The sequence below is a fragment of the Manis javanica genome, chromosome 12, assembly GCF_040802235.1.
Source record: "Manis javanica isolate MJ-LG chromosome 12, MJ_LKY, whole genome shotgun sequence".
Classification (NCBI taxonomy): Eukaryota; Metazoa; Chordata; class Mammalia; order Pholidota; family Manidae; genus Manis; species Manis javanica.
The window spans coordinates 13,950,686-13,965,076 of record NC_133167.1 but is presented as its reverse complement, the minus strand read 5'-3'; the positions used below and the strand labels follow the sequence as shown (position 1 = coordinate 13,965,076).

At 44.9% G+C, this 14,391-nt stretch overlaps 1 protein-coding gene across 3 annotated transcripts in view; it reads right to left on the bottom strand.

Moving 5' to 3' along the window:
* Positions 1-14,391, bottom strand: part of FARSB (phenylalanyl-tRNA synthetase subunit beta) — a 102,881-nt gene that overhangs the window by 30,340 nt on the left and 58,150 nt on the right. For 2 of the 3 annotated variants that reach the window (XM_017661734.3, XM_073218061.1), the window contains one exon: positions 7,455-7,741. The exons of the other annotated variant lie outside the window; for it this stretch is intronic. In XM_017661734.3, coding sequence (XP_017517223.2) covers positions 7,590-7,741 — 152 coding nt within the window. In that variant the 3' untranslated portion in view covers positions 7,455-7,589. Of the gene's footprint in view, positions 1-7,454; positions 7,742-14,391 lie in introns of those variants that run through there. 3 annotated transcript variants of the gene reach the window in all.

Genomic DNA, 14,391 nt, shown 5'->3' with positions numbered 1-14,391 from the left:
TTTCAGTTCACATCATTGCGAGGATACGTGAGCATCCCAAGTTTGCTATTGGAAATGGTACAGGAGGCTGGCACTCCTATTTCAAGGCCAGGGCTAGGACCCTATTAGTACTCAGAACAGTGTGTATTTAGTACCTATAAGCGGGGAACCCCTGGCAGGTGAGGCTGGATGAGACCCAGTCTGCCCTGTGACTTTCTCTCAGGAGAGAAGGGGACACAGGCTCAGAGAATTACAGTTCAAGATCCAAAGTAGTAAGGCTACAGGGAAAAGGGAACCCTGGCAGGGAACTGAGAGGAGCGGGAGGCCACCCCCAGCTTGGGGGCTCAGGACTAGAGGGCCCGAGCCAGGCTGTGCAGGGATGTGCCGGGAAGTGGGGGCAAGCTCCATGGTGAGGCCACAGCTCGCCACGGACACTTGCCTAGACCCCGCCAGCTCTTACATGGGGAATCCAAACCAGCCCGTGTTGGTGACCATGTGTAGGAATAATAGCGGTGGCAGTGGTGGGACAAAGCACACGGCTTTGATGTTGCAAAAGCACATCGCAAGAACAGGAAGGAAGCATGAGAAGGCCTTGTCCATTTCCTTGCGTCCACGTGGGGCCATTCCTGAGGAGGTGATGTCCACAGGTGAGCCTCCAGACTCTGTCCATGGTCCCACACTGGAGTATTTCCCAACCCACAGAGCGCGCCTTCCCCGGACTCACACAGCTCACTGCCGTGTCCTCTTGGCCGACTCTCGGTGGGCGGAGGGGACGGCAGCCAGGGGGGGTCGCAGGCTGGGTGCCCATGCCTCCCTCCCTCTTCTCTCTGCTCAGCTCCCTGAACTAGTCCTGTGGAACTTCGTTTAGGAATATTTTGCCCCAGTCTTGGCTCATGCAGGGACCTGTAAACGCTGCCTGTCTCATAATTCTGAGGGAAGCCCAGGTTCTCTAGTGAGAGTCAAACCAGAATCGAGTGGAATGGGGGTAGATGTATTGTTTTAGAGATACATGTTTTCCTAAAAGCTGTATGTGTTTTGATTTTTAAACTTGACTTGTAAGTGCGGCAAGAAGTTTGCTGTTTAAAATTCACATGGCAGGTCTTTGTTTCTGTGAACGTAAGGCCGCCTCGTGGATTACTTCAGATAACCGTGTGCTCGTTGTTTTCTTAAAGAGGGGCCCACCTGGAATACAGACTCGACTGTTTACAGGACGCGTCTGAAGAAGAATGAGAGCTGAATGTGCACCGTGAATAGAACATTAAATTTTTAAAACTGCAGCCACATGAGACGAGGGAGCTGTATGAAGCCAAAAATCCTTTTTCCTTTTCCACGCCTGTCTGTGTGGCATGCAAAAACAAACAAAAGCAAAGACGTAGCTGGAAGTTCTGGCCGAAATGCTGCCTTATTGTGCGCACTCATCTGCTGGCCTTGCTCTTTCTTGCTGCCACCAAGGTCACCTTGGTTGGAGCCCAAGTCACACTGTTCGCCAGTGGAGGTGTTCAAAGCATGCGGGTGCCTCTGAGGAAGCCCCAGATGTTGGGGTGCTGTCCACATGCCATCTCCGTGCATTAGTGAGCCTGAAGAGGCGGAGGGCCTCCTGGGCTCCCCAAATGCAGGATCTCTCAGTCATGTGGGAACAAGATGGGTGGCACCGTGAGAGGGCCAAGTCATGCACAGTGCCCTGTGAGCACAGACCGTTTTAAAATGCCTTCTGAATTAGGTACTGATAAAAATATTTGGCTGGAAGGCTATTTTTGTTGGGGGGGGGAAAACACAGCTTGATATAAATTCTTCCTGAAGTTCATTCTGTTATTAAGTAAATGGTAGTTCATTTTGATCAGTTCATTGCTCTTTTATCTCAGACACCATAGTTTTTCATTTCTCAAACTCAAAATACACATCTTCCATCTGTGTCTTGGCTTGTTCAGTCTCTCCTCCAGCTTCCCAGAACATATGGAATATGGTTATAATAATATTGTCTACTTTTATCTTCTGTCATATTTGAGTCAGTTTTTTATTCATTTTTTTCCCCTTCCTCATCTTTTGTTGTATTTCCCAGTTTCCTGGCTTGCCTGGTGACTTTTTCTTGGATACTCTGGATCTTACAATGTTGGGTGCTGGGTTTTTTTGAGTTACTGTAAATATCCTTAAGCCTTGCTTGGGGATGTGGTTCATTCCTTGTAAATAGTTTCAGTTGTTCTTCTTTTTAAGCCTTATCAGGCAAAACCAGAGTAATGTTTAGTCTAGAGTTGCCTTCCCCCCTCCTGAGGCAGACCCCCTCTGAGGATGCTCCCCATGGCCTTGTGATTTCTGGGCTTTTCTAGCTCTGATCGGCTCTAAGAGCTCCAGGGGTCTTTCCATCCATTCTTGGGCATGGCTGGGGGCAGCCTCCCCTGTGGCAGGGCGGATTCCGCATGCGCCCGAGCCGGGCAGCAGCCGCCCAGACTGGCCTCTGCACAGCTCTCTGCAGCGCTCCCGTCAACTCTAGTGGCCCTGGCCACCGTGGGCAACCAGCCCCGTCCCCTCCGCTCCCGGAGGCTGCACACTCTGCCTGGGTCCCCTCCCCACACAACGCCTGGAGCCCCTTCTGGCAGGAAGCTGGGCGCTCAAAGGACTCACCTTATTTGTTTTCTGTCTCCCAGGGATCACCGGCCTTCATTCATGAAGCAGAGTTGTGGAAACCTTTTTTTTTTTTTTTACCTATTTCATCTGGATCTATAGACGGGGTATGCAAAGTTGGTCAATGTTGTTTGGGAAGAAAGAAGTAAAGAAAACCTGTAGGGCCAGCGAGAAGGCCAGATGCTGAATGGCCTTGCAGATCAGAGAGGACGGTGGGTCTAGCCGATCCATGACTGTCTTAGTTACGCTGCACGTGACCCCAGGGCGGGCGTGGCGCCAGGGTGTCCGCATTTCCCCACCTGCACGGTCTCTCCCCACTACAGCTGAGGTTGTGCTTTCTGTCTGGCTCCTCTAGGCTTCACCTGCCTTGGGGTCACCCCAGCTACTCCTTTAAATGTCTGCTCAGCACTCACAGCTAGGAAATCTCTCATTAATCCCGCCCACCTCCGACTGGTCTTCTGCCCTGTGTGGATCCAGCCCCCGTGTGGGTGTTTCTCAGGTTTACATCCTTGACAACTGGTTTCTTGCCAGCCCTAAGCAGGAGGTGCTTATTTTAGAGGTGGGCATATTTTCATTCCTCATGACAAAAAGTTGTGGCTCACGGAATGTAGGGAATTTCTTTTGCTCCACAGTTTGGTATCCAAACTCAACAGTTTCCTCCACATCTTCACTTTTCTGTCTTAAGGAAAGGCCAGCTTTGCTTTGTCTGACAGGCACTATCTTTCAAATACTGTAGTTCTCTCTTGTGAGCGCCTCTGAGCACTGCAGGGCTTCTTCCAAGTTTCCTAATGCAGAATCATGCCACGTTCCTGTCCTTAAAGAGACAATGTAAGCCAGACCTCGTGGATGAGGACTGAAAGCCACGCGTAGGCCTTGGGCATGTTCTTACCACACCGCTGTGGTCCAGTGGGGAGAAGGAACATACAGGGCTTTCGCCAGACCGAATGCAGCTAAACTCTCTGCTGGAGGTATTTGTTCAGCCCAGCCTAGCTGCAATGTTCATAGTCATCCCTTCTGCCTACTAGGAAGTCCACGGGGAGCGTAGGACACCTGAGGACACAGCAGGCAGGAGTGGGAACCCTTCTGGGGGCCCGCCACCTTTACCCGAGGAGCAGCAGCTACTGTCAGGGGCCTGAGGGAGCTGCCTGCAGCTTCTCCCGGGAGTGTACTGCTGCCTGGAATTTCATTACACACCCCAGCCTCTCTTCCCCTCACTCCACCCCAATAATACACATAAAGTTACTCGAGCTCCTTATAACATCATTAGCCACAACTTGGGAGATTATCAAAAGTGTCAAAAGTTTTTGTCATTTAGAGGGCATGTTTTGCTGAAGGCAGGTGTGTCCCTTTAAGGCCACCTGTCTGCTTTTGGATAAAATGGATACAAGAGCCACATCAATACTTAAGCATTGGGGTTAGTGGTATTTACAGAAAACACTAAGCACAAGCAGATGTGAACTGGAGACCTAACATTGTGAGCCATGCTTTTACTGACCTGACAAGCCCACCATTGCTGAGGGCAGGGGCAGCAGTTAGGCTAGCTGGTCCCTGGCTAGGCTACTCCTGCATTAAAGGTAAGTCATTTAACATCCCCTATGCCTAGGAATCTAGCCAACTGGATTAGTACACTGCCCAAGTACAAAAGTCACATCTAATAAACAGCTAAGCCCACGCATACCTGAATGTGTCTATCAAGCAACAAATGTGGATGTTACAGTCCCCCAACCATTATGACTGCTTTTCCACGGTTCCTAAGCCGGTGCTATTTTAAGGGGAGGCACATCAAAGCCTGTTGGAGCACTGTTCCTAATGCAGAGTTGGAAACAACAATGTCCATCAACGGAGGAATAGTTGAACAAATCAAGGCCATGCATACAAAAGAATATTGCATCATTTAAAAGAATGGGGTAGGTCTATGGTTACTGACCTGGAAAAATGGGACATATTATGTGCAATGTCATGAGTTATACTATGTAAAAGGAAAATCAAAACTTGTTGCAAACCAGCAAGTAGACCATGACCCAGTAACCAGGAGCATGTGTGTGCAGCTGACTGTCCAAACTAGGGAATATGTCAGAAACAATATGAGCTAAATTGTTAGCAGTGGTTAGTTCAGGGGCTAGAGGAAGAGTAGATTAGTTTAGGAAGGCCTTGCTTCGTACTAGTTTTTAAAGTAATGGAATTAAGTTTTTTAACTTTGTGGTTTTCTGTATTTTTTTGTATCAAGAAAACCTCATAGAAAAATCTCAACAGTTTGGATAAGTAGGTAAATGACACAAAATATTGAATGATAGGTGGCCTCCAAGTCACTCTTACTAGGTGTCTCCAGCCCGTTAGCCACGTGACTTTGGGGCATGTCATTAATCTCTCTGAAGGTAAGTTCTCATCTTACATATCAGAGAGAATCCCTGTTCAGAGAGAATCCTGATTGTTAAACTAAAAAAATCAAAGTGTCAAGATTATATGTGAAAATATAGACTGAAGAGGTGTGCAGGCATGTCAGGCTGTAGTGGTGGAAGCTATCTGTAAGCCAGAACAAGAATCAGTTATACCTAATTTCCCCTTTAGTACTAGAGCTCCCAGTTTTCAGTAAGGTGTGCATCTTCTCTAATACAGGCTTTGGCAGTGCTCACCGTTGGCCCTGGTCCAGTTTAAATGCCTCCCTCAGAACAAGTGTAAGATGATCTGGCTGTGGAGTCTCAACTCATAAACTGAAGGTTCATTTCTTCTCATGTGCCTGATACTGTTTTTCTTCCTACTGTTCCCTGCTTCAGAGAGCAGAGACATCCACGTGATGGATGGAGCTGTCTGTCCCCTTTCATGCTGGGATATACAATTAGGTAGCGGTGGGTTTTCCATTACAAGGGATTTCTGATCATCCAAAAAATACCCAGGTGGCTGGCTGCCAGCAGAGCAATTGGCTCCACCCACTTCAACAGTGGCTATCACGTGGCCCATGAACTCATTTTAACCACAGTAAACCTGAAACTAGGGGAGAGGAGTAGTAGACCAGTAAGCCATCTTGAGGAGACAGGAAGTTCTGAAGTTCACACTTTTACCTCATGCATGAATCTGCTGATGTGCAGAACTACTGAACTACTGCCTGTGGCATTAACATTTGTCCTCCCAGCTTTACTGGGTATAAACTACATCTCCACTACCACCTCAACTAAGGTATGGAGCATTTACATCAGCCCACTTTCCTCTTACCCCTTTGCCCTCAGTTCCCTTCCAAGAGCTCCAGCCAACCAACTGGCCTTTGACTTTTCTAGAATTTCATAGATGTGGGATCGCATGTAGTCTTTTGTGTCTGGCTTCCTCCACTTAGCATAATGCTTTGAGAGTCATTAACATTTTGAGTATTGGTAGTCCACTCCTTTTTTATTGCTGAGTATTCCATGCTATGAATATACCTTAATTTGTTTTCATCTGTGATGAACATTTGGGTTGTAGGTACTACGAATAACACTACTGTGAATATCTGCATAATAATCTCTGGCCATATGGGTAAACCTAGGAGTAGAGTGGCTGTATGGTAGGGTTTCATATTTTAAGATGTTGCCAAACTATTTGCTAAAGTGGCTGTGTTCTTTCATATCCCCACCAGCAGTGCACAGATGTCCAGTTGCTCCATCTCACCAATACTTGATATCATCACATTTTAGCCATTTTAATTCATATTGTGGTTTTTATTTGCATTTCTCTGATGACTAATCATGAATGTCTTTTCATGTGCCTGTTTCATTTATTTATTTTGGCAAATAGCTGTTCAAGTCTGTCCAGTTTTTAAAAACCAGATTAAGTTGTAAGAAATCTGTATGCTGGATGGATACAAATCTTTTGACATGCATTATTTTTTCATGAACAGGTATAACTTCATTTCTAAATGTTGTAGGGACCTGCCTATAACAAAACTGGGAAGGAAGAGAGAGAAATCTGTATGTTCACAAATCTGGCTGGCTAAGTTGGATTCTGTGGCCCTGATTCATAGAAACATGGTTGCAGTTTTTCTTAGCAGTTTCAGCAAAAGCTCCATGAAGATAATTCTTGTCTCATCTGTGTTAAATGTGTTAGTTATTTCTACTGGGACTTGGTTTAAAGTTTCACATTTTATTGTGTTTCATATCACCTCCACAGTAATTGAGAACTTTTCTCAAATATTAGATTCAACTTTTTTCAGTAAATGGTGCCTATTAAGAGTCTAGACTGAAGTCTGGAAGTAAATTGTAAGGCAAAAAAAAGGCAGACTGGTAGAAGTCTAATACCTCCCTGCAAAGTAAGACAGAAACCAGTATCTCACCTGTGATTTTATAACACTGGTTACAGGAAAGTTTGGCCTAGGGCAAAGTATTTTTGCACTGTTTCCTAATGTTCTCTTGCACTGACATCAATATGTTGCATATACTCTGTTTCAGAGATGAGAGTAAAAAATACACAAACATTCTAAATGTGGTGTTACCTTTCCCTTAAAATGGCTTCAAAAGTTTTAACTACTAGGCTAACTGCTTCTTAAAGGTTTTCTAAAAATAACTGTTTTCCGAAGCTGAACACATGTCCAATGCAGAAAATGAAAACCAGAATCTTCCGCCATCTCATACTCATGCGCTTTGTGCTCTAATCAACTACCTGATTTCATCAGTGAGGAAAAGAATGGGAACCAGTTCCGCAGGAGGGATGGGTGACACTCTGACGTCTAAGAACATTTCTGGTTTTCAGAACTGCATCCTCCACCCTGCCAGGGCATTTCTCTGACACTCCTTGGGCTGTTGCTGAACGACGAAGCGTCACACAGACATCACATTTGTATTTGCACAAGCTGGCCTAGTGCAGAGAATGGCTGGCATCTACCCACAGAGTCAGACAGTGCCTCCTGCTTTATTAAACATTAAAGCACAAATGGATGTTCTCTCGGGGGGCGGGGAGGGGATGACTAAAGGGTGGGAGGGGAGCAGAAAGGGACACTTGGGGAGAGAGAATCACAGAGCCCATCTTCACAAAAAGGGCTCAATATTGATTTCCAGAGAGGAGCAGGGCATGGTAAGCTCAAATTTGGTGATAACATCAGGATGAAGGACCCCAAGCTTCCCGACGCTTTGACCCCTGGCAAAGACCTCGGCACATCGCCCCGGGAAGAAAGCAGGGCCTGCAAGACAGAGAGAGAGAGAGATCAGCGTTTCTCCCGTCACGAGTGTCAGCAGACACTTGCCATTAAAGGCTCACTAGTCTACTTTAAAGATAACAGCTCTTTAAACCACTGGCTATGAAATGAGATGAGCATGCTGCCTCGCACTTCCCCATCTTGAAGTATTTGATTTTACACCAAAAAATTCATACAAGGAAAAGGTTAGGGGCAGATACGAAAACAAAGGCACTGTGTTTTGTTTTTTAAATCACTGGGGTCCAGGCAGGAAGGATGAGGAAAAGGAGGCTGAAAAATAAGTTGGAGAAGTTCTAGGGGAACTGCCTGGACATAGAACTGATCCTAAGAGGCTAAAGGAAAAAAATAAAATGTAAATCTGATGGCCTTGCATGGGAAGAACCTGTTTGAAACAGGTTTTTCCATAGTAATACTGGCTGGATAAAATGTCTGCGGTGAATGCCTCCACCGTGCACACATTACTCTGGTTCTTGTTGCACAGAAGCAGCTGCAGTGTCATCGGCAAGCTTAGCCTTGATACCAGAAAGTGCCCCACACTCCTGTCAGAAACAGAGCTTTGTAAGCAGTCTGGGAGCATCTACTGTAAAGCCACAGCAAAAGCCAGCCCCAAACAAGCCTGGTTGACCCCAGATTTACGTCAAAACAGGCAGAAAGTTCTGTCTCCATTCGGGTGTCAGCGCAGGGATATGGCCTACCAAGCCATCAACAGTTCAGGTTTAAACAGCCAAAAACAAAACAAGCAAGTACCTGGGCCCACTCCGTCCGTATTCACTGATCTCCAGTTCCTTCAATGCTGTGCTCGACTGGAGTTTACAAAGCTGCTGACTCACCTCCCGCACCAGCAAGCTGACAAGGCATCAGGCCCACAGCTCCTGACCAGTTCAACCAGAGCAGTTACTGGCATGAGCTATAAATACCCAGCAGAGCTGCGCCACAAGCCTCCAGCCGGCCCCTTCAGAGTGAGTGCATTATTTATGAAAGAATAAACTGCTGACTGCTAATGGCTCCAAGGTCAGCATAATGAAGAAATACAGAATGGGGGAGAGCAGGGGAGCACGGGACTGCCCGGTCAGTACCAGCTGTGGCACCAATGCACAGGACGCTGCCCATTTCGTGATCAGCACAGAAGGATATTTGTTTATATTCCTGGAAAATTTCTAATTGCTTTGGGGTTAAGAATGACAACTTGGCTGAAATACAAGGTGGTCAGTTTTTCACATTCCCCCAAAACTAAACAATTCTGCTGCACTGTCTATCAAGGCAAGAATTCCTATGCACTGCATTTGAAGTTCCCGAGTATCTGGCTATGTACATTCATCCATACTTGGGGAGAGCGCTCAAAATAATACAGCGTCCAAACTGGATTGATAATATAGAGCCTTACTGAGATTCGCCATCCTTGTTAGTTTTAGTGATGAATTCGTATTTTAATTCTGTCAAAATGAAAAAAACCCAACTTAAAAGACAAAACTACCTCCCGATCCAAATAAATCTTCAAATAACAAAGAAGCAAAGTTTGTATTAAGTGTTGGTGGTCAGCAGTATGTAAGTTGTTTGTTCTATCACCTGGGACACCCCTTTATATATAAAACTATGTCAGAATAATCTCCCCTCTCTGAAAAAGACACCAGCCTATTTTTAAAGGCCACCCAGGAAGGAAGTTTTCAAGACCTTCCCTGACAACCTTGTTATGTTTAAGAGTCTTCACTGAACCAAAATCCTTCCTATCTTCAAATTCCAATTTGATTGGATTCATTTTAACTGAAGCATAAAACTAGGCTATTTTAGAATCTAAGACAGATGTGCAAGTTCTAAAAATGTTAGCACAATAAAGCCTAAGAGATAAGAACTTAGGATTTATACTATATAAAACAACTTTTTGAATCAACACTTTTTACAAATTTTCATTCTTCTTCAGTTAGTAAGCATAACGTCAGCCGGACCTCTCCAGAGGTTTGGACCAAACTTGGCTTTGAGCTCATTAGCTGGTTTGGTAGTCAGTTAACTAACAAAAAAATTCATATCACTAACTACAATTCTTCCTCTTTCCAAAGCAGAGAACTGAAAAAATGTTATGCTTTATTGAAAACATATCCAAGTATGAGAAATTCTATAAATCTCAAAAGCTTTTGGCCCTGCCCACGGGCCCACCTGAGACCCCACCGCATCTGAAATGGCCCTGGGAGAGGAGGCCCCACAGCAGGAGGGCTGCTTGCAAACGAAGGGGGCAACCAGGGGGTCTGCTGTGTGCTTCCCCCCCCCCCCCCGCCCACGTGTAAAACTGCAGCTCAGTAATGGGATTTTTGTACAAACTCCACTTTGCTGAAAACTGGACTCTGTAAACTGTAATGACAATGTCAAATTTTCTTGTCATTTTTCATTTCTAACAAGAGCAGATTATGACCTCAGCACCTTCTGAGGGGTTTCTTACTGACTCCTGTATTCAGTTAGAACAAGGCTGAGTTCTGGTCCTCACATCCACAATTGAGAGGCAGACAAAAGGGCCATCAAGGGTACAGAGAGAACCCGCAAAATGTACCACTTGGCTAATGTTTGTGAACTAGGTATACCGAAACAAAATTAAAAATGTAAAATTACTAAAATACATGCATTTCTTAATGCTTTTTAGAAATCTTAATGTTTAAAACTAATCATTGCAGGCAGAAGGGAATCACTTCAAAGAAGGCAGATGGGGAATCGCTGCACTAACGAAACAAAGGGCCCGCGCACCTCTGAGGCAGCACTGGGGCTCGCGATCCAAGACGAGAACGTCTCCCGCCAGCACGCGGGGAGTGCGCTCCGGCGCTCAGGCGGACGCATGCGGTCCTCCCTCTCTAGCTAGGCGCCTGCAACTGAATCAGTCTTTCCAGCAGTAAAAGTCAATCTGATGGGAGCCTAAATATGGGTCTAGTTTTGTGGAAAACCGCAGCCGGATGGCAGTCAAAGGTTTACTTCATCAACAGAAAACAAAAACATTTCTGGAGAAAGAGCAGCCTGCTGTGTCTAGAGCCATAAAGTTGCCAATTCAAGGCAAATCATGCTGCCTTGTGAAAGGGAATTCTAAACTTGAGATTCTACAAGATACACAGTCACCGTGCTTAGGCCCAGAGTTCCTGGTTTGCTGGGACACCCAGGTGCGCACATACTACACTTTTCCACCTACTTCCTCATGCGGATTAAACTCCCAGCTCTGCTGGTGTCCATCACAGCAAAACAGCTCCCAGCGTAAAACAGGTTTGGGGAAAATAGTGTTCTCTGTTGAAGTACATGTGGAGGCCCAGACAAAAGAAACATCAGTTAAGCACAAACAAGAATTTAATTTCCAAAACTTAGTGGGGTGTAAGTAAGTTCCTTAATTAAAGCTTTTGTAGCATCTCCTCCAGGTCTATAATTGTCTCTGTGCTCAAAGCAGGCCCACTTTGAGGTCCTTGGGGGTAATTATTGGGCCAGTAATCCAGCCCAGCACCCTGTCTTTAGCACATTTTCTGGCTAATTGACCTTCAGAGAGTCTGTGCGCTCCCTCTCCTGCTCGTTGCCAAGCACCTCGCAGAGCTTCTTTTACCCCCATCTTTCTTTCAGAGTGACATTGTAGGCCCCGAGTCTGGATAGCCTTTACAGAGAGTCATTCCTGTGATTTCATGAAGCATCAGAAGTAAAAGGTCAAGGTGGTAACTGAGCAGACCTCTAATCCCAAAGCTTGACGAGTCATCACGCACAAGGCGCTCAGTCGCTCAGTGGTGAGCCCCCTGCCGCTGGCGATGTTCGGCTAGTTCATCTGGTACTTTATTTAGCCCACCACTAAAAATCATCTACTCATACAATTTTACTTTACCCCTTCTTCATATTACTAATTCATGCTTTGGGGTTCAACCCACATAGCTGCCTGCGATCTGGTACTCTACCACCCAACTTTTCTACAATGAGAAGGTAAAAACAAAATTTAAAAAGGGGTGGGAACACTGGAAGAGGAATGTCCATGTATCATGTAAATCACAGCAAATAACAAACTAGCATGTTAGCTTAAATACAAATAACCATACGTAGGTCTCCAAATTCAAGGACGAAATACAAAATGCAGAACTATATAGATATAGTAAACTACTGGGCAAACGGTGTTTTATATCTGTTCTAAATGACAGATTGTGTACAATGGGGTGGTGGGGTAAGAATAATCTTTTACCAGGCTGACTCTAAAGCTGGCATCTCCCTAGACCCTATCCTGTCCTTCCCGAAGTCCTGAATTCTAAATACAGTTAGATTTATATAAAACAGTCTACTCCAGTGATCCAACACTCCAGCCTAGGAAATCAAAACAAAGGACAAATGAAGCAAAATAACAAAAACACCAGTGTTCCCTTCTGGAGTGAAACTGACAAAGTGGGTGACCGCCCAGAGAATGGGATGGGGCTGAAACCCTCATTTCCTCTGTAGGGGGTTCTCCTAGTGCCACCAGTTTTCTAAGAATATAGCAGCCATGACTGTCTAACTCTGCTGCCAGCACATCGTCACTTTCCTTTCTAAATGATATTCACTTGTAGAGAAAAGACGAAATACAGGGCCTGTTTTTAAAAACTGAACACACACCCTGCACATGTGAGCCTGGGATCACTCAAGGATAGTTGAGTTTTCTGAGTGCGTCAATGGAATTAAAGAAGGAAGAATCCAGGTGGAAGGCACAATGTAGGTAACACAGCAACTTACAGAAAGAAAAAGGTTTAGGGATATGAGGAGAAAAAATCAGCATTAACTACCAAGATACACACACGTTTTTTCCAGATCTTAGTATATATATAGTAAAGTTGGGAGACAGTATCTCTGCAAAGATCATCTGACCTGCAAGTGGAGACTGAATAATTTCCAACTGGTAGTATAAAATACTCATTTCCCCCCAGATGTATACAATTCTTCACCTTACATCTGAAGTGAAATATTTATGGTACCTAAAGTCTTTAAAGAGAGGAGGCCTAATCCCTTGAGTTTAATGGCTATCTTTCATCCCTTTCTTAAGATCAAAAGAAAGAAAAACCCTTTATACGACTTTACAGTGCTAATCCCAACACACCTGCAGACATCATTAAGTCTTAACGCGAAGGCAACTGGACTGGGAGCAGAGCGGTGCCGGCGTGCCCCCCGCCCCACGGCACGGCTCTCGGGGAGGGCGCCGGTGCTCACGGCCACATGCTCTCTGGGCAGCGCACTGCAAGGCCTACTGCAAAGAGCAGCTGCGTCCCACAGGAATGACTCTTAAAAAGTCAACAGCAATGCCCAGTCCGTCTTGTCTTATAGCTAATGGAGAAACGTCTGCAATAAAGCACCTTTTTAAATAAATTACAATAGCCTTGTGACTAAATATTATAGAATTGTAACTCCAACATTTTCCAGTTTTATTTTGTATAGAGAAATCTGTGATTTACTTCCATGGCTATCACTTTTTAACATTTCTTAAGATCTACTTTAAAGTCCAATTTCAACTATGTGTCTCCCATACACACATATTCATACAGACTCATTTCAAAACCTGAAGAAGGTCAGGAATGTTAGAATTTAAATGTGATCCATCTCACTGCAATTTTAAATCAGACTCAAATTAACTTGTGGAAAACCAAAGGACTTTAAACTCTAGGTTAGAAATTACCCTGTTGGTTTGTTTTAAAAATTACTACTATAAAATAATGCCATCACCCCACATTTGTCTGACACTCAATTTTCCTGCAAATTTTCACATTTCTTAAATATTCATAGGACAGACTTAGAATAACAACTTCAAAAATAAAAGGTATAGACCATTGTGCCTTCCTGAGCCAATAAAATGGTTCTTTCCTAGTTGTTACCTGGTAGACTTCTAAGAGGACTACTTCTCAAAAAAATATAAGCAACTTACTACTTTCTCCACAATTATAGTGAAATGACAATAATAAGATTATTGTAAGGCTAATTAAGGAAAGAATGGAAATGGTGAGTATCTGTAACTTCACAATTTACATTCAATTGAGACCCTCTGGCCAGCGTGGAGTAAACATAACTCCCCACATGTAATTACGACAGGTGTGCTTTAGTTTCAGAATGCGTGTCAGCTGACAAAAAGGGTGTGTGGGAGAAAAAGGACTGATGAGATTGTTGAAACACAGCACCCTGCTCTCTTCTCCTCTCCGCACCCGCTCAGGAAAGGGAGGGCCTCAGTCCCAGTGCAGCCCTGGCCAAGGCCCTGAGGACAAGCAAGTTACAGATGGGCGAATGTGAAGCACAAGGCGATTAGGGGACTTGCCCAAGGCCAGCAACCGTATAGGCAGGAGAGCGGGCAGCAGGGTCAGGACACCCCCGGAACGGCGCACTGGTGCGGGGCCCAGAGGCACAGAAGGCCTATAGGACCTAATGTTCTCAAACTTCTGGTCAAGCTGTCCATTTCATGTTTGCAAACCTCTGGTTTCAAATTAAATAAATAAACAAAACTGATGAGGGGAAAAAAAAGACTGACAACCTCTAATCTTAGGACATAGCCAGGTTCTGTGCTGCAGTATTATCAATACAACACAGTACTGATGAAACCTGGCATCTTCCAGAAAACAGAACTGTGTTTTTAAAATCCCATATAACATAGGCACTCTTAAAGAATAAATTCCAGAGTCTTGCAACAC